Source organism: Glycine max (genome assembly GCF_000004515.6).
Source record: "Glycine max cultivar Williams 82 chromosome 11 unlocalized genomic scaffold, Glycine_max_v4.0 Gm11_scaffold_232, whole genome shotgun sequence".
NCBI lineage: Eukaryota > Viridiplantae > Streptophyta > Magnoliopsida > Fabales > Fabaceae > Glycine > Glycine max.
The window spans coordinates 1-19999 of NW_024464682.1; the positions used below are offsets into that span (position 1 = coordinate 1).

Sequence of the window (19999 nt, forward strand, 5' to 3'; positions counted from 1 at the left end):
GTTGCTCTAAATCCGTGGGTTCTAAATTCCCCCAACCCACACCAAAGCCATATCCCTATTTCAATTTGATTGGAAGCCTTCTTTTAAAGTGATGATGAGAATTGGATTGGGTCTTCTTCTCCTCTCTCTCACCAACTCCGCGACTGGAACGCCTTTTAGGTTGTGTGGAGCATGAAATTCACGTAGTGGAAGTGTGATGAGAGATCTTCAACGTGGAATGCAACAACAACGGACAAAAGTGATTTAATTGAAAAAAATAGGGTTTGCAGAGAGGGAGAAGAAGAGGAGGGGAAAGGGAAATTTTATAAAGCAAGTTTTTAGCCTTCAATATTTTAAAATTAATAACAGCGTCTTGAATAAATGAAAGGACTATTTTAAATTATTTTGAAAAGATAAAAAACTAAAATAAATTTTTTAATAGATAAATGATTAAATTAAAATAAAAAATAAGATTAATAATTAAATATGTTATTTGACCTATTAAAAATAATGATATGTGATTGAAAGAAAATATAAAAATAATTAATGTATTGACCATTAATCTTAATTTATAAATGTTTTTGATGTATTGTATGTTAAGAATTAAAATTATACTTCAATATTATATTATATGGTGGTCTGTAACATAAATCTTTCTTATCAAGATTCATGAAGATAAAATTTCAATTTAAGTAAAGAATAACCTTAAAATTCATAGAATTGAAGTAATAATAGAAGATTTCATTATGTTCATGTGTGAAAAATAATCTATTTAGTTAGAGATTTCAACTTTTTTGTGTGTAAAATTTTTTTGAGCTACCAATAGTCACACATAACAAGTATGAGTAATCACTAATCTAATAAATTAAAAGATACCTATAATTTTTTACCTACGAAAAAAAATAATAACCTTACAATTATTTGAGAAATTATATATAAGTTTAGTCCATTTATTGTTTAATTGAGGGAAAATAAAGAGAGAATCACATTAAGTTTTAAAAGAATAATCTCATCATCAAGGGAAGAGCAAATAAATAAATAAAGAAATTTGTGTTAAAATAATGTATTTGTTTATCCAATGGTTTATTATTATTATAAAATATATAAAATTTATTTAATATAATTATATTTTCTTAATTATTTAATTAATTAAACAATAATAATTTTTTGTTGATATTTAAACAATTAAAGTTTTTTTTTATTCTCTCTCCCCTGAAAAGCATAGATAAAATCATAAAATAAATTAGAGCACACCAATTATGAATAAATAGTCCTTTCTAGATGTCCTTGCACCAACCGTTCGTCTCCATCTCCTCCAAGATATTATTTTTGCATTTTGGTATAGCATATTATCATCTTAAATCTTTCACCGTAGTACTTTGCATTTTAAATCTTGTGATGAATTAAGTTGTGAAATTAACTTTCCAAAACAAAGATAGTATAGCTATTAAGTAAAACTGTTATGAATAGGAATCAGAGCACAACAAGTACAGAACAAAATGCAGAAGTAAATGAAGAAGAAATAGAGCAAAATGCAGCACCAAACAAAGAAGATGACAGGAGGCCAAAAAGGGAAATTAGCATACCTGAAGGACTATGCAACATAGTGTGGTTGAGCTGACAACAATCTTCTAGAAATAGAATCACAAATTCTTGGTGCCATTAGTAGTGTTTTGAATTCCTCCAAGGCATATGCTGCCAAATTCCGTTAGAAATTTCATCCAACATTTGTAAAAGAAAATCTATAAATAGGAAAGGATGTAATTCTAATGGATAAGCAATAACATTAAGAATTTCCTCTCCTTAATCTCTCTTTTCTGGAGGTCTCCTAGTCCTCGAATTCCAAGACCATAACAACTGGTGCTTTCATTGAGCTCCAATGGCGGACGACGAACCTTCCTCAAACCGATTGGACCACCTCAAAGCTGCCATTTTAGATCTCAATGCCGCTCAACTCCATTCCGTCGTGACTCTCAATTCCATAGTCTTCAAACTTGATGTCATTCTTCTGAAACTGCATATCCCGATCCCATCTTCTTCCTCTGCACAGTCACCACCGCCACCTCCGCCTTCCATATTGACTCCACCTCCATGCTCCGCACCCATGCAACCAAGTCATGTATCATTACCGGCTCCGCTTTCCATGTTGCATGCGCCTCCATGCCCCGTGCCGATGCAACAAAGTCAAGCACCCATGCCTGCTCCTCACCTTGCCGCCAACAGCAAGCACCAAGTGCCCCACATGCTGTCCTCCGTCTTCAACCAGCTCTGCCACGTTCGTGTCGTTGTTTCCCTCGACAACCTCTTAGGTGTTGTTGTTCATGATGGTAGTGCAACGGCTCCACATGACAAGCCTTTGGAACATAGAACATCTATAAATACCTTGAGGACAAGGTGTTTTTGATGGGCCAGGAAATGTTATGAACAAGGACCAGAGCACAATAAACACAGAACAAAATACAAATGAAGAAGAAGAAACAGAGTAAAATGCAGAACCAAACAAGGAAGATGACACCAGGCCAAAAAGGGAAATTAGCAAACTTGAAGGACTATGCAATGTAGTGTGGCTAAGCTGGCAACAATCTTCTAGAAACAGAATCACAAATCCTTGATGGTGTTAGTAGCGTTTTGAATTCCTCCAAGGCATATGCTGTCAAATCTTGTTAGAAATTTCATTCAGCACTTGTAAAAGAAAATCTATAAATAGGAAAGGATGTAATTTTAATGGATAAGCAATAACATTAAAAATTTCCTCTCCTTAATCTCTCTTTTTCTGGAGGTCTTGTAATCCTCGAATTCTAAGACCATAACAAAAACACTTAATTTTACAGGTAAAATTTAGTTGAAGGCACAATTTATTTTCAGTGTCACAAACTACACTAAATTATGTTTGGATTGATAAGTACATGATGAAATTGAAAATGAAAAAGTTGATCCTTTATTCATTTTGTAAAAACCAAAATAGATCATAATAGAAAGGGACGAGACATAATCCATCTCGTTCCATTATTTAGTCCAATTTTTATTCCCCTCGACATGGGATGTAGGGAGATGGAGCAAAACTTAAAAATCCCTATTTTTAACTGTTAAAAAAAACTAATAAATCTTTGAAAGTGATTTTAAAGAGAGAGTAACATATAAATTATAAAGTTATAATTTAATTTATTTCGTTCCACATTTTTTCAAACAATGGAATGTAATCTCCACCGTACCAATTCTGTTTATTATAAAATATTCAAACAATAAAATAATATTTCTAATTCAAATACTTCTAATGCATTTTGGCGCTTTGTTAAGATTCATTTTATTCTATTCTTTAGCATCTCAATCCAAATATGAAAAATACTCATGTCACACTCTGAAACACTATTTTGAATATATCCTCTTTGATGGATTAAAGTTTATTAAAAATTATGAGTTTCACATCTTATTAGATGATTCTTTTTTTATTATTTTATAAATTTTAATTAATAATAAGTGTGTGTTAAGAGAGGTGGGTTAGAAAATGTCTTACCAGCACTCTTCATCCAAACATATCTAAGGTAATTCTATTTTTTTTTTTTTATAAAAAAACTCATGATTTTTGTGGAAGAAAATTGTCAGGTGCATTGTAGTAGTTTGTATAAAGAAGATAAACTAAACAAACATGTTGGTTAAAGAAAGTAATACAAAATACTATGTAAAAACAAAGTGTGCATCAAAACAAATGTTAGTTTGAAGTTTAATGCAACTACCTTGCAGTGATGTCTATCTACGCATGGAATTCATGCTTCAGAACCACCGACCAAGTCAAAAATCTTGTCACGTTCAAATTCCGTGGCCTCATTAATCATTATATGCAGTTTGTGAGCTTCCATCCCCATTGTTCTCAAAAAAGTGAAACATGGCCAAGTGAATTAAAAAATTTGTGACATCTATTTGCATAATGGGTCTTTTTATGTTAACATATACAACATTAACAATATTGTGGACCCAATAATATTAACAATGTTATTCGACACAAGAGAAAACTATAAAAATAAATTAATAAATCATACAGAAATAGTAATAGATAGATACTTGCATTTCGCGTTTTTCAGATTTTTATTTTTATAATTTTAATGTACAGAACTATCTAAACACGCACTAGGAACTGCAATATTTATTTTCATATGATTTTGTCTTGTAACATTATCATATGATGTTAAATAGAAAGCAGGACTGTAGGACATTAATTTCTTAAATATTTATCATTGATTCATTTTTGTGTCTGACAATTTCTTTTCTTGGTTCATTAAGATAGGAACTGAATCTCTTGCAAAAGGATCAAGTGATCTAATACATAGATAGATAATTAGATTAGACATGTATGTGTGTGTTAAGGGTGCTGATGTGACAATGCATCTGATGAACCGATGTGAATTGATTTGATTCCAAGGCTTTAAGGCGACCCAATATTGTATGGGCTATATATCATGGTAGTCCCCTATGCCTAATCCTTTATGCCACGATATTATTACAATTAATCCAATTATTTATATTGGGATGTTTAAAACCTGTAGAACAAAAATACAACCAACAATATTAGGTAATCCCAGCTATAATTGCAGAGATTGAATTTAGGGTTTTCTCTCAATCAGTCGGGCTTAGTTATTAGTTTTATTAAAAATGTTACCGGAAGATATTCAGTTTCACAACCTATTTCTTTTGTTCTTTTTTTTTTTCTCTCTTAACCACCAAGTTAATTAGATAACTTCTGATTATAAATTTAGATAATTACATTATTTTACATTTATAGATAAATTTAATATAATGTCCAGAAAACACAAAAAAATAAGAATTAATTCTAAACAAAAGTAAGGCCCATTTTTAAATTAGTTTTTTCATATACGGACTTGTATAACTAGTTACTCCACTTATATTATTTTAAATTGGTTTAAATCCAAGCAACAGATAAATAACATACAGACTCCATAAAATTCATTGAACGTACTATGCATTTATCTCTTTGTCTGGACACTGATTAAAAAATATTTAGTGTGCTTTGCTTTTAATTACTTAAAAATAAAAATTAAATGTTTTTTTGTAATATAAATAAATAAATTTATTTTAATATTTTATGTAAGAAGGAACGTCAGTAAACTCTATTTTGGTTGTCATTGTAGGAACCAATGAAAAATGTTATGTCTTGGGTTTTTTGTCTTTTTGTAGCCCATGTTGGACGGACGAAAAATGTAGTAGCCCATGAATTGTTAGCGGGTCAATCATTTTCATGTCCCGGTGTTGCTAGGTGGACCAGCAGTATTGCTGGTGCACCCAGTATTTTCCCATTTTTCCAATTTTGTCCTTCACTCTTACAGAAGACTTTTAGATTATTAACACAATGCTCTAATCAATTGAGCTAATGAGTCAATTATATTATAAAATAAATAATGTTGTATACATAACACTAAAATTTCTAATGTATATTCAATGCACATGTAAATTTAAATAATAAATTTTGTGACAATTAATTTTGATATAAATTATACAAATTATTTAATCTGTATATTTTTTTAAATAAAAAATATTTATTATTATAAAATTTAATATATATTATTGATGTGTCATTAATTATTTAATACAGAATAACCTCTTCCGTAAGATTTATACAGAAGAGGTTCTTCCATAAAAAAAAAGTAAGAGTTTACGGAAAAACTTCTTTCGTAAGATTTCTACGAAAGAGGTTCTTCCGTAAAAAAAAAAAAAACTTCTTCCGTAAGAGTTTATGGAAGAACCTCTTCCATAAGATTTCTACGGAAGAGGTTCTTCTGTAAAAAAAAAAAAAAAGAACTCTTATGAAATAAGTTCTTCCGTAAGAGTTCCAAAATTGAAAATCTGCTGGGTGCACCTAACAACACCCTTCATGTCCTCTTCAAGGCCCAAACACATTTGTATACTACAATCAAACTCTCTTGGAGATATATATATATATCTATATATAATTATATTTTTTTTATCTATAATTTGTCTTTTTATTTTAAAAGAAATACATTTAGTCTTTTTATTTTTTTTTAAAAAATTATAATGTTAGTCAAAATCTCAATTTTGCTTATGTTTTATTTTTTTTCATTTGTTTTAATTGAACCTTAAACTTAATATATTTATTTAAGATATAGTTAAGAAATAATTAATTAATTATAAAGTAAGAAATAAAAGAAATAAAATTTATGAAAAATTAAATATTAAACCAAAATTGTGGATTATTTAAAATGCAGGGATCAAAGTTACAAACTTTCTAAAATATGGGAACCAATGCTTGTATTTTGAAATAGAGGACCAAAATTATAATTTTTTTTAAAATATGAGGATTGAATGTTTCAATTTTAAAATAGATGGATCAAAATTATGAATTGAGTAAAATAGAAAGACCAAAATTATATTTAAGCTATAACTCACTTGTGTTTTTCTAGAAGGAGTAAGTTAACAAATTATAATTATATTTTTTTTAAAATACGCTCAAATATAACTTGCTAACTTACTCCTTCTAAAAAATAAGTTGGTGCATGTTAACAAATGCGTATAGGATTTACTAACTTACACCTATTTATTTTTTTAAAAGGAGTAAGTTAATAAGTTATAACTTTAAATTTTCTTAAAATAGATTCAAGTGTAACTTGTTAACTTACTCTTTCTAAAAAAATAAATAAGTGTAAGTTAACCAATCATATATATATATATATAAGGATAAAATTATAAAAGTTTGTTGACACAGTGTGATTTTTTTAAAGTAATTTTTAAAAAAATATGAGAAAAAATATCAATATTCTCAAACAATAGCGAATCATATATATTTACATATGTTAAAAAGAATAAAGTATAATAGTAAATATTCTCATTGATAACTATGGAAATTGTCTCTCTACATTTTTTATAAAATAAAATAAAAGAGCAAGTAAAAAAAAAGTAGTAAGTAGTTTGAAGAACAATTGAAAAGTAAAATGGTCTTTACAAAAAGTGAAGACCAAAAGTAGGATATCTTTATTATAACATTATTTGTTTTTAAAGTCACCAAATATAATAATTATAGAAAAGGATTATAACTTATTAGATAAAAATATGAATGGAGCCAATAAAATCATAAGCTATATTTTGGCTCAATTTGATTCGATTGGAATAGCCTAAATTGGATTAATCCAATTGGAATATACAATGGTCTAAAATTAGTAAAAATAGAATCAAATCAAATAATAGAACTATTATGGGTTTCTATTTTAGTATATTTGTTTTTTTGACATAAAGTAAGCTTATTTCATTTCATCAAGGATAATAAGAAGTATGAATGCAGGAATATAATCATAATTATGGATGTCAGCATCAAATCTTATTGCCCTAGCTAGCTTGTGAGGCACAAGATTTGCTTGCTTTGGACTAAACTCATACTAGAGTTTGTAATAAGCGACAAGATGTTGATACAACTTACAATAATAGTGTGAAAATTTGATGTGCCTTTCCTGCCACCAGAAGCCAAGTGGGCATGGATCATCTTGCAGTACTAGTCTGTTAGGAAAATCACGTTTTGTAGCTGCAGGTTTCGAACCCAAATGACACTTTGATGAAAGGCATATGCTTCAGCTTCATGAGTGAGGGGAATACCTGGAAGATAAAATTAACGCGCGTTTATGAACGATCCTTGATCATCACGGAGGCACATGCTGACGCCAAAGGATTTCTGTTCTCTGAAAATCGCAGCAATAGTGGGTTGCAATTCAGAGTTTTCCTATATCTTATGATTTCTGCTTTTCCAGATACCAAAGTGTGACAGCTATACTACATTTTTTGCTGTTGTTGTATTTGTTCAAAAAGCTCGAAGATAAGTTCTCTAAGGACCTCTACCAAGTCAATTTTATACTCAATGAGATGCCAAACTTTTACATTTTTCCAATACTCCTTAGCTTTATCACATGAGATGAATAGATGTCATTCATTATATTCTAAAAGTGGTTCGAGCAATAGCAACAAGCATTGGGATAGTTTGCACCTTTTAATGTGAGACTTTGTCTAGTAGGTAAGTATCCTCGAAGAGCCCTCCATAGAAAGTGTTTGATTTTGGAGGTATATTTAGCTTCCAAAAAATCTCCAATCAGTTACCATGTACTTTGAGTTGATCAGTTTTCAGAATCTTATCCATGATGGGGTGATAGGCAGTGCAGAAACTATAGACTCCATTTTGACTGAATTTCCAAGCTTCCTTTCAATGGATGATGCAAAGTTGACTACCTAAAGGAAAGTTACGTTAGAAAATGATTAAGAACTGCGTTCAGTCTATCAGGTGTAATATTATAGGTGGTCTAAGTTTAATATTTTTGAAAAAAAGATATATTTAAAGTTAAAATATTACACACTCATGTTGAAACCTGAATACCAAAAATTCATATGGTTGAGATAATAATAATATAAGGTCGTGTTATATTTATATGTGAGATAATAATTTATTTAATTGTATTAATTTTTTATCAACTAGGGGACCTAAATGCCATGACTCAAGATTTTTAAGTTTTTATAATATCATATATATATATATATATATATATATATATATATATATATATATATATATATATATATATATATATATATATATATACTATCTTGTGATCTCCTTCTTCTTAATTTTCTAAGTTCTCTCTAATAATTTTTTATTAACATATTTTATTTAAAAGTTAAATTTTTTTTTACTTTCATTTTTTTACAATTATATTTAGATTCAATCACCGAATTTAATAAGATTAAAAAAATTAATTTAATTGATAGAAATACATTTATCCTAATTTTTCATCACTCTTGATTTGAGTCCAACAAATAAGAATGAAGAGAGTTATAAAATACTTAAAATAACTCAATACCTTTCATAAAATAATTAACTTAATGAGCTTTTGAACAAATCAAACAACTAGTTTTTTTTACTAATATTTACTTTTAGATTTATAGTTTCTATTTTTGTTAATAATATATCTATACTTAGTTGACTTATCTAAATATTTATCATTTATAATTTAACCAAGTATTTTCTAAGAAATTTTCACGTGTGACTCAGGTATCTTTTTTGAAATATTTTGAATAATATGTGTTGACTATAATAAAAAAATTTCTCTTAATTTAAATGAAAATTTTTATGCTTTGTTATCCTTTTGTTATCAATCTTTGAATGCTTATGTGTTGGTTGTATTTTTTGATTAGTATCTCTTATGTTCAACACAATTATATATTTTCTTTTTTTTTACGAGAATTACATATTTTTTTTGCTTATAAGAAAATATTAGCTATATATTAAATTTCTCATAAATGTTATGTATGCAAAATTTTAAATATTTTTTAAGTCATGATTTGTTTATATTGATATCTCTTATATAAAAATCCTAGTTCCACCCCTAGAATTAGATTGGATTAGATATTTAAATGGATCACAAAGATAAGTAATAAATATATTATTGATATCAAATTTTATATAATTTTGGTTTAAATATAATTTTGCTCCTTTTATTTTTCAAAATTCATAATATTAGTCCTCCTATTTTAAAATAGAAACATTAAAGCATTTAGTCTTTATATTTTTCAAAATTTATAATTTTAGTCTCTTTATTTGAAAATAAAGATTTTTAATTCTCTAGTTTAGTTTTGATTGGTAAGAAATTAATATGATGTGACTCATATTTAATGGCGTGACATAAGATTATTTATTTAATCTATTTAATGGTCAATACCTTGAGTTTGACAAAAAATAAAATAAAACAATAAATTTTACAAAAGTGAAAGGCTAAATATCTTTATTTTAAGATAAGAAGACTAAAATTACAGATTTTAAAAAATAAAAAAATTAAATATCTCTATTTTAAAATAAGAGAAATTAAAATTTCAATTTTTAAAATATAAGAGGGTCAAAATTATACTTAAGCTTATAATTTTTTGGCAATACGAGAGGTGAAAGAAGTCAAAATTGCAAATATTAGTGTATTTTCATTATAAAAAATATTAATGCATTTTTAATTCACTAAATAATTTTTCTATTAATATACAGTATTTCCTTTTGTACGAAACTATGAATATATGAATCTGGACGTAATAACGCGCCATGGTCAAAGTTACAATATGATGAAGCTCATTCTTTGATCCACAAAGTCTTTTTTTATTGGGTGCAGAAAAGAACAAGTCTCATGTTGGGGATAGTTAAGGTGATTGGAATAAAACAAGAAGAAAAATATTGGAAAGACAAGGAGTATTAGAAGGAATAAAGAGTATTTGATTCCTCTCTCATTTATAATTTTTTAAATAATTTTATATTATTGAGTGATGAATTTATATGAAAAATCTATTAAATTTGCAAAATTATTTCCAAGACAAGTGCTTCAAAAGTAAAAAAAAAAGAAAAAAGAAGCAAAAACAACTTAGAAATATTTTTTTTTTCATTTTTGCTATTTTCTTTAAGTTCTTTGTTGGCGTGAAACAAACAAATTTTAGAAAACAAAAATATGCTCATGCGACAAACACTTATTTTTATATAAAAAAACATTTTCAAATAAGTTCAGAAGATAAAAAAGAATTGAAACACAAAAAAAATTAGGAAAACAAAAAAATATTTTTAAAAACAGTAAACAACCAAAAGCTAATTTAGAAATAATTTGTTTCTAAACTATTTTAAACACAGTAAACAAGCAAAACGACTTTAGAAACAGTAAACAGTAAAAAAAAAGTTATTAAATTATTTGTTTCTTTTCCTGGCTCATTTTTCGTGTTTTCTGTCATTTTATATAATTAAATGACGGTCTCATACTACTTACTCAATTTAAATTATATAATAATTTTCAGATATTATTCTTTAATTACTAGCAGTAACTTTCTTAGAATATTAACAAAATTTTTTTAGATAAATATTCATTTTGATTTCTGAACGTGTGAGAATAATAAATTTAATTTTAAAAAATAAAAAATTTAATTTAATCTTTAAATATGTAAAAATACAGATAATTAAATGACAAATTAGTATTTAAATTTTTTAACTTAATGTCAAATAAATTTTTAAAAAATATAATTTATTATTAAATTGATTCTTAAATATTATGGTCGGATCAATCTATCTGTAGTAATTTTTATATATTTAAATACTAAATTTAAATTTTTTTATTTTTTAGAAATTAATTTGTGATCTCACCTCAAGAGCAAAATGAATATTTATTCCAAAAGCTTTTATAAAAATAAATAGACAGTAGTAATATTTGTGTTCTCAAAATTCTAGAAGGATATGGTGGAAGCTCTTAAAAATTAAAATCCAATGATATCTGCGTCTTAAACCAAATAAACAGCGATTTTGAATAAAGAGATGATTTTGATTTTGCTAACGCCACGGCGCCAGCGTGATGGTGCCGGTTAGGGTCCGCAAACTCTGAACGGTCAACGAACCTGCCACGTCAGCTAGATTCCTTTCACATTTTTTGCATTTCCCAAAATAACCTCCAAGACCCAATAAAATGATCTGACCAATCACAAACAAGGCTTATCTCACATTCTTACCAGTGCCTGGCGTCGCGGACACAGAACAGAGCTTGCAGAAGCGATTTCTCATTTCTCATTCTTAACAACACACTTCAACAATGGCCAAAACCTTCAAATACATCATCCTCGGAGGAGGAGTTTCCGCTGTTAGTTCCACACCTTCTCTTTCTATCTCTCTCTCTCTCTTTCTCTTCATCTTCACTTTTTTTTTTTTTTTTTACCGTTACTTCGTTTTTTTCACTCTTGATCGGTTTTTATTTTACTCTTGCTTTCAATCCGCGATGCGTTGTTCTGATCTCGAAATTCTCTAGTGTAATCTACGTTTAACTCCGCGTACTCCTTGATCCGTTTGAGTTCACTAACGGAATCGGAGGAGAACGGAGTTTTAGAATTAGTTAGGTCGATTCGTGTTTACTGTTTCCTTTCACTTCTGTTGCAGCTTGGATTGCGTGTGTCCAAAATGTGAATACCGTGATCGTTGTGGAAACTCTTTGATTTTCTCGTGTTTTGACTTTTGGATGCTGTGGCTAATTAACTTTTTTCGAAATCGTAGGGTTATGCGGCGAGGGAGTTTGCCAAACAGGGCGTTAAGCCAGGGGAGTTGGCTATCATTTCCAAAGAAGCGGTATAGTTCATAGATTACTAAACAGTCCGTTTCGCTATGTGTTGATGCTTCTATCGTGCAGTATTTGATTTTGATTGCATTTGGACGTTGTCTATTTGTCTTGTTGATTGTTATAAGCAACATATCAAACTGCAATTCAAATTGTGAATTTTCAAGCATGTAGCTTTGTTTGTGAACCTTCTCTTTTCGAAGATGGAAAATGGAGCAATGTAATAGCCAAATACAATGAATGAGTGAGTGATCATGCGAAACTCCGTCTTCAGAAGAATGCAAATATAACATCTGAAAAAACGGATATGGTGTGTTTAGCAGTGCTCCTTTAGCCCCACCCTTTTTTAATTTTGTTTAATCATTCAAGCTTATCAGACGTTTCAATTTCTTTGATAAGAAATGGTAAAGCAGTGTAAAAAAAAATAAAAAACAGTGAATTGTGCAATTCACATCAACGATATGGAATCACTCCGATTCATGCATGTATAGTAGATTCTTCACATGATATGAATAGTTGGGTAGTCAAATCATATCGAATTGTGTTATTCAAATTGCGAATAGTAAGCTTCTAATAATTTTGGTTCAAAGTATAATCTTTAACTGGACCTCTTATAAGGGCAGTATTTTTAACTTATCCTCTTTGGTTTTTATTAATATATTTGAACAGAAATGGTTCTGTTTTCAGTTTAACATATAAGGTTTATTAAGATGTGTTATGGTGGTTTCCTTGAATTGTTATATTTGGTTGAAAGCTTCCAATGACCAAGATGGTGAAGCAAACTTCATGCATATTCTATGTAGTATCTCCACTATTTCTCTTCTACATTTTTCTTTTCAGATTTGTATCACATTTTTATCTCTTGAACCTCTTGCGGTTATTTTTTGCTTTGTAATCCTTTATGTATCGTATGTTTGCACAGGTAGCACCTTATGAACGTCCTGCTCTGAGCAAGGCTTACCTTTTTCCAGAGTGTAAGTTTGTAATGCTATTATGTCTATTGTCTATCCTGGGCTTTTTCATCTCTGTTGAATTTTCCATTAAAATTAAAATATCAGCTTGCCTTGCTCGTCTCTTGAATATTTTTACCTTGATGTCACAATTGGATTTTGCAGCCCCTGCTAGACTTCCTGGGTTCCATGTCTGTGTTGGAAGTGGAGGGGAAAGGTTGCTTCCTGAGTGGTACACAGAGAAAGGTGACTTTGGCTTTCACCCACATTGTTTTAGTTCAGCATTATTACTGGATATTGTTAGGAATCAATAGTTGATTATATTATTATATCAAGTGAAAGGAAAAGTAGATGGAAAAATGGATCTTCACAACAATTTTCTAATATGAACTTACAAATTGAACTGATGATTGCAGGGATAGAGTTAATACTTAGCACAGAAATAGTAAAGGTGGACCTTGCGGCAAAATCTCTGATCAGTGCGGGAGGAGAAACATTCAGTTATCAGATTTTGATTGTTGCAACTGGCTCAACAGTAAGGATGCTTGTGGATAGTAGAGATGTTGCATTCATTGTTCTCGTTTGCCTCATACTAATGCTAATAATATTATTTTCCAGGTTATAAGGCTGACAGATTTTGGTGTAGAAGGAGCTGATGCGAAAAACATCTTTTATTTGAGGGAGGTTGATGATGCTGACAAATTGTATGAGGCAATCAAGGCAAAGAAGAATGGGAAAGCTGTGGTTGTTGGGGGAGGATACATTGGTCTGGAGCTTAGTGCAGTGTTGAAACTCAACAATATTGATGTTACCATGGTCTACCCGGAGCCTTGGTGTAGTAAGTGATTGTTTCCTTTTACACCTCCCACTCTCATCTGTTACCCGCACATTTGTATTTTAAAAAAGTTATAAACTAACATTGTAAACTGATGTTACAGTGCCACGACTTTTTACGGCTGGTATAGCTGAATTCTATGAGGAGTATTACAAAAATAAGGGTGTCAATATCATTAAAGGAACTGTTGCTGTTGGATTCACTTCTAATTCTGATGGAGAGGTATGGTTGCATGTGATCTTGGAACCCTGTAATGGGATGGCATTTTAAATTTCCTATTTCGTAATCAAACTCACCATGACTTTAATCCATCATTCAGGTAAAAGAAGTCAAACTAAAGGATGGCAGGGTCCTGGAAGCTGATATTGTTGTCGTTGGTGTTGGAGGAAGGCCTCAAACAGCCTTAGTCAAAGGGCAGGTTGAAGAGGAGAAGGGTGGAATCAAGGTCAGTGATACCATATCCGATTATCCGGAGGCTTGTTAACAGGCTATAAAATGTTGTTATCCCAAGTCGGGAATAGTGATTCTTGTCATCAATGTCAATGATGCCATTTGTTTTGGTTGCAGACCGATGCTTTCTTCAAAACTAATCTTTCCGATGTATATGCTGTTGGTGATGTTGCTACTTTCCCTTTGAAATTATACGGTGAATTGAGAAGAGTTGAACATGTTGATCATTCTCGCAAATCAGCTGAACAGGCTGTGAAGGTAAGTAGCTTACCTAAATTTGTGAGCTCATGCACAAAATACATATTTATCATTGCCCCGGCATGCCCTCTCTAGCTAATTAGTAGATATCTGCTTAAACGTTTCTTTTTCTGGTCCTCCAAATCAAAGTTTCCAGTAAAGAGCCATGCTTGCAGACTGCAGTGCTGTTTCTCATTCTGTGATAACTTGTTTTATGTAGGCCATCAAGGCAGCTGAGGAAGGAAGAACAGTTGAGGAGTATGATTACCTTCCATACTTCTATTCCCGTTCATTTGATCTGTCTTGGCAATTCTATGGCGACAATGTCGGCGACACAGTACTATTCGGAGACAACAATCCTGCGTCGTCAAAGCCTAAGTTTGGGACATACTGGATTAAAGATGGGAAAGTTGTTGGGGTCTTTCTGGAAGGTGGAACTCCTGAAGAGAACCAGGCTATTGCTAAAGTTGCTAAGGTCCAGCCTCCGGTTGCAGATGTAGATCAACTTGCTAAGGAAGGCCTTTCCTTTGCTAGTAAAATATAATGGTTTTAATAGGGAAGGATAAAAATGCTTGGTGGTTTGCATAGAAGATTGTATCTGATCTGGCTTTATTTTACTCTGAATTATGCATTACAGAAACTTTATTTTGTGTTTTTCGTTTGATGTGGTTGCACGGGATATATATATATATATTGCCGTATCTATTTCATTTCTCTGGCCACTTGTTGGGTTCTGTTTACGATTTCCAGACTTATAAACGCATCTATTTGCACTCCAAGAGTGTAAAGCTAAAAAAAGAAAATAAAATATAGAAATTAGATTTACATGGCATCTGGTTGCAAATTGTTTTTAATTCCTGCGGATCTTTATATGAATTGCTGGGTTTTATGTTAAGCCGAAGATTTGTAAAAATAAAAAAGAAAAAAGTTGCATATAAAAGTAATTCTCATAGCGATTTCTGACCCTGTTGTCTCAGTTTCATTCTCATGGGAGGTGGATTTGTCATATTTCATGCAATAGCAATATTTAATTAGAATGATCAAAATGCTCCCTTCTATGACCGTTGTTGGCAACCACTGACCAGCTTTTACTTTGGTCTAAGCATCTTCTGCTCAAGCAGGGTTCCAACATGGTGGGCAAAATTGTTCCTATTTTTTGTTTGCCTGCCAACTCAAACCTATTTTTTTAAGAGATCAGATCCTCTAAATGGATCAAGGAAAACAGGACACGTTTAACTTTGATTAGTTGATGCCGCTTGCTGAACTGGATGACAAAAGGTAAGAGAAATGCTAGTAATATATTTTTATACTTGAATAAATTCTATTCTTATTATTTGTTAAAATTTATTGAAAATTACAAATTAATGGGTATTATTTCTTATTTAACAGTCTTGTAATTTTGTAATCCCTTTCTCTATAAATATGTAAAATTATCTGCTTCTTTAAGCCTCCACTCTCCCTACTTTCTTCATGAAGTGATGATGATTCTCATGAACACACTCTCATTTCATATGAACTTCATTGTTTTAACATGCATCTGGCATACCCTCCAATGCATTTGTACTAATTAATATAAAAATCAAATCCAAATGTATATATTTTATCTTCAAAATTCAAATACATTCCTAATGCATTTGATATATCTTATTATGATTTAATTCCTAATGCATTTGATATATCTTATTATGATTTAATATCAACTAGACAATTTAATAAGTTATAACTAAATATCACATGCTCTCAATGCTTATCTTTTTGTGCTTTTAATATCAATGGTGTAACTTAACTTCTTATATATTTTAATATATAATTTTCAATATTTTTAATTTCAATTTTTTATAAATATATTATCAATGATTAAAAATAACAATATATAATAATATAAATCATTCATCTTAAATTTAAAATATAATTTATATATTTAAAAATATTTGTTTATTATAAATTTTAGTTTTAAATATAAATATTTATTATGTATAATGTACACTGATTTTTAATAAATTTTAACTAATGATAACGTGTTAGAAAATAGTATATCATGAGCACTCATTGTCTTTTATATGTAGGGTTTCTCCCACGGCTTCTGTTTTAAATCTCCCATTGAAATTTTCTTGCAAATCACCATTGTGAGAGTTTGTAACACAGTGCCTTTCCCTGTTCACCTCCTTTTCCCTATCTCCATATTCAACCATTACACATTCACCTTTCCTCAATTTCTTAATTAACAAGACAAATGCTATCTAAGGCTCTAACCGTAAGTTTAAATTGTTAAGAAATAAAAAGTTATGTTGTAATTTAATGTTATTACCTCCACCGAAATTTGTAATTCATTCCCAAACGTGATTTTTAATAAAAACCTATTACTGATTGTCTCCTTAGCAAAACTTAATTTAGTCAGATGCGTCCGAATCTACACTAAAGTTTCTATATAAATATGCAGTGATCCATAGATGAGAAACAAACTTTATAACAATTTATTCTATATAAACATGCTATTAACGCCTCAGACATAATGTGCATCCATTTTTTCATGACAGTCGACATCGGTTTTTAACTACAAAGTACATACGCGTTTGTTCGACATATTCTAGCATGTTTGATTCTACGTTATTGATAGTTTTGATACTTTCACGCTTTTCATTGGAATTGACGTGATTTCAGTCTTTCAAATCCTCGGGCACATCATTCACCAATCTATTGGAGAGGGAGGGTGAAAACATACAATATAAAAATATTTAAATTAAAATATAATGTAATTCGTGTTAAGTGTTAAATCCACATGAGTAATAAGACTCATATTATTTACCTTCTATTTTTCTCTTTCACCCTCTATTAGTCTATTTCCATCGTGCCTAATGAGACTCATATTATTTACCTTCTATTTTTCTCTTCCTCCCTCTATTAGTCTATTCCCATCGTGCCTAATGGAGGCTAAGCTTATGTTTGGTAGAAGGAAAAAGGAAATAAATAAAAAAATAAGATGAATCTTTGACCTTTTATATTTTACTTCAAACATCAGAATCCAACACTAAAAAAAAACAGTTTAGGACCATTTGTTTAAAATTATAAACATGATATATCAAATGTTTTTTTTTTACTAGACGTGATTTGGTTATTAAAATAATAAAAAAATATTTTTTAAAACAAAAAAAATTTAGACAAATACACTGAAAAAATACTTATTTTATTAAAACAAACTTTTTTTAACAAATAAGTAAAAATAAACTGTTCCTTAATTTCTAAATTAATTTTGATCTGTGTAAACTAATAGAATTGAAATACATTGCTATATATACCAATTCACTCAGCTTAAATCTTGTTTAAATAAATTTCTCAATAAATACTTGTAGATAAGGAAAAAAAAGGTAAAACAAATCTAATTTCTCTCAAAAGACAAAAGCAACTTATACAATACTGTTTTAAAAGCAGCTTCACTTAACTTCAAAATTAATTTAATTTAACTTGCAAGAAATGTTGGATACGTTTTACCTTCTCATTCTTTTCCTAATAATTTGCCACTTAACGTAATAACCATAGTCAAAAGGTAAAACAAGGAATAAGCTTGACTGAGATTTACCAAAATGAAATTCCATAACATCAAAACACTAAAATATCAAACCAAATTCATCCAACTTGGTTGGTCATTGATATTAAAAAACACAGTAAATTACTCCTTAGAACAAAACTTTGACAAACTCATGCTCTAGTGTTAATTAAGAATATGTTCTGAACAAAAAAGCTGAATAGACTACACCAATTAATCGAAGAGACTGAAACCCATATCCTGCATCACAAAACAAAATGAAGGATAAACAATCAGAGTTATTACATAAAGCTACTTCGTATTGAAAGGCAAGATGTGCTTTGATCTATATGTCCAACCAACAGGAAATTCAGAACCATTTTAATTACAGAATATGCAACTCAATTAGTATAGACTCACGAAACAACCTCAAGTTTAAAACCATTTATAGTGTTTTTGGTTCAGCGTTCATAAAATTGATTTTGAAGTTATGTTTGGATGTTTTTTACCTTGAAAGCAAGTTTGATGCAAAACATGGCTTAAATTTTTAAACTCAACGCAAAAGCCATGTTTTTTCACCTCCAGTCAAATCGAAAATTGGGGCAAAATCAATTTTACCTAATACTAACCAAGCATCTATATTTCTACTAAAATTACATTGAACTGGAAGTAAAATCAATTCTGATGCTGTCCACAGTCAAACCAAACACACACACACAATACATCGCATGCCACAATTAGCAATGCAAAGAATTGAATAAAGGCAGGGGTTGAAAGAAACACTTACATCATCAGATTCCTCTTTCTCCTCCACCTTTTCCTCCTTCTTTGCCTCAGCAGCAGGAGCAGCAGCAGCAGCACCTCCCCCAGGAGCTGCGGCGACGGCAACGGCACCACCACCACCAGAAGGAACCGTGGCCAACTTTTCCCTACCGGCAGCAATAAGCTCAACTATATCCTTACCCTTAACTTCAGACAAAAACGATTCAATCCTATCTTCATCTGCTTCTACTCCAACTGCAAATCAAAAACAAAAATATTGTCCGTTCCTCAACCTGATATATATGCAAATACGCAACAACTAAATAAAACGAACACGTTTCACCAATTTTTGCATTAATGAATAAAATAATCAAATGGGGCAAGCAAATCTCAACCTAAACCTAATTAAAAGCAAAATAATAAATTGTCATTGATACCTAAACCTAATTAATTAGCATGAGGCATTTAATTTTACAGATTAAAAAATTAAAAAATGAAAAAAAGGGATTTTGATGGAAGAGAAGAATGTACCGGAGCCAAGGATTTCCTTGATGACATCGGCGGAGGGGCTGTTGTTGCCACCGAGGACGGCGAGCAAATACGCGGCGACCACCTTCATCTTTCTGCGGAATCACACACTTTAATTAGTAACACTTGTAAAAAGGTAAGAACACAGAGAGAGAAGAAGAAGAAGAAGAGGAGAGAACCTGAGAGAGAGAGAAGATGCGAACGAAAAGAAAACAAACGGCGACTTCGAAGGGTTATGCTATGGCGCTGTTCTTTTTGAAGTAGTGCTGCTAGGGTTTGGTTTTGCTGAAAGAAAGTAACCGGTTCGTAGGCTTTGTTACCCGCACCTGTGGGCTTTTCCTTCCTGTATAACCCTCTTTTGCTTCCTGCACCTCAAATTTTATAATATTCTGGCACTGCCCTTCTCTTGTTATTGCTTTCTTTCTGCTAAATCTCTTCACACCCCATGTACCTATCTCGAGGCTTCCTTCACCGGTTTCCCTTGTTATTGCAATTTTTTTTCTAACTTTTTATTGCATTCTTTTGTGGTGTTCCGATCTTGTTGTGTTGTTTGCATGTGGTGGTTGTGTTCGGTGGAGGTGGAGAGGAAAGGAGGTCTTGACCGAAGGGTAAA

The 19999-nt window shown here is 30.4% G+C and overlaps 2 protein-coding genes across 3 annotated transcripts; one reads left to right on the forward strand and one right to left on the reverse strand.

Annotated features, from left to right (window-relative positions):
* The first annotated feature begins 11476 nt into the window (after window positions 1-11476).
* On the forward strand, window positions 11477-15283 carry LOC100500084 (monodehydroascorbate reductase). Of its 2 annotated transcripts, XM_003556974.5 has the most exons (10): window positions 11477-11633; window positions 12041-12112; window positions 13024-13075; window positions 13217-13297; window positions 13468-13586; window positions 13670-13889; window positions 13990-14108; window positions 14206-14331; window positions 14454-14594; window positions 14794-15283. In XM_003556974.5, the coding sequence occupies exons 1-10, from the start codon at window positions 11586-11588 to the stop codon at window positions 15115-15117; spliced, it is 1302 nt and encodes a 433-aa protein (XP_003557022.1). In that variant the 5' UTR covers window positions 11477-11585; the 3' UTR covers window positions 15118-15283. The 2 variants fall into 2 exon arrangements, with proteins under 2 accessions (XP_003557022.1, XP_040869632.1); XM_041013698.1 differs by having other exon boundaries at window positions 11481-11633; window positions 13024-13297.
* A 2865-nt stretch (window positions 15284-18148) lies between these two features.
* On the reverse strand, window positions 18149-19613 carry LOC100499761 (uncharacterized). Its single transcript, NM_001248725.2, is given in 4 exon segments — window positions 18149-18357; window positions 18884-19113; window positions 19390-19481; window positions 19566-19613. Coding segments are annotated over 3 exon segments (345 nt in total). The 5' UTR covers window positions 19478-19481; window positions 19566-19613; the 3' UTR covers window positions 18149-18330.
* Between the last annotated feature and the right edge of the window lie 386 nt (window positions 19614-19999).

What these genes read in the sequence shown, in the direction of transcription:
- LOC100500084 (XM_041013698.1), top strand. Translation starts at nt 11,586, where the DNA reads ATGGCCAAAACCTTCAAATACATCATCCTCGGAGGAGGAGTTTCCGCT. An exon ending in CTACCCGGAGCCTTGGTGTA is followed by an intron (nt 13,890 to 13,989) that starts GTAAGTGATTGT and finishes CTGATGTTACAG; the next exon opens with TGCCACGACTTTTTACGGCT. An exon ending in CAGCTGAACAGGCTGTGAAG is followed by an intron (nt 14,595 to 14,793) that starts GTAAGTAGCTTA and finishes TGTTTTATGTAG; the next exon opens with GCCATCAAGGCAGCTGAGGA.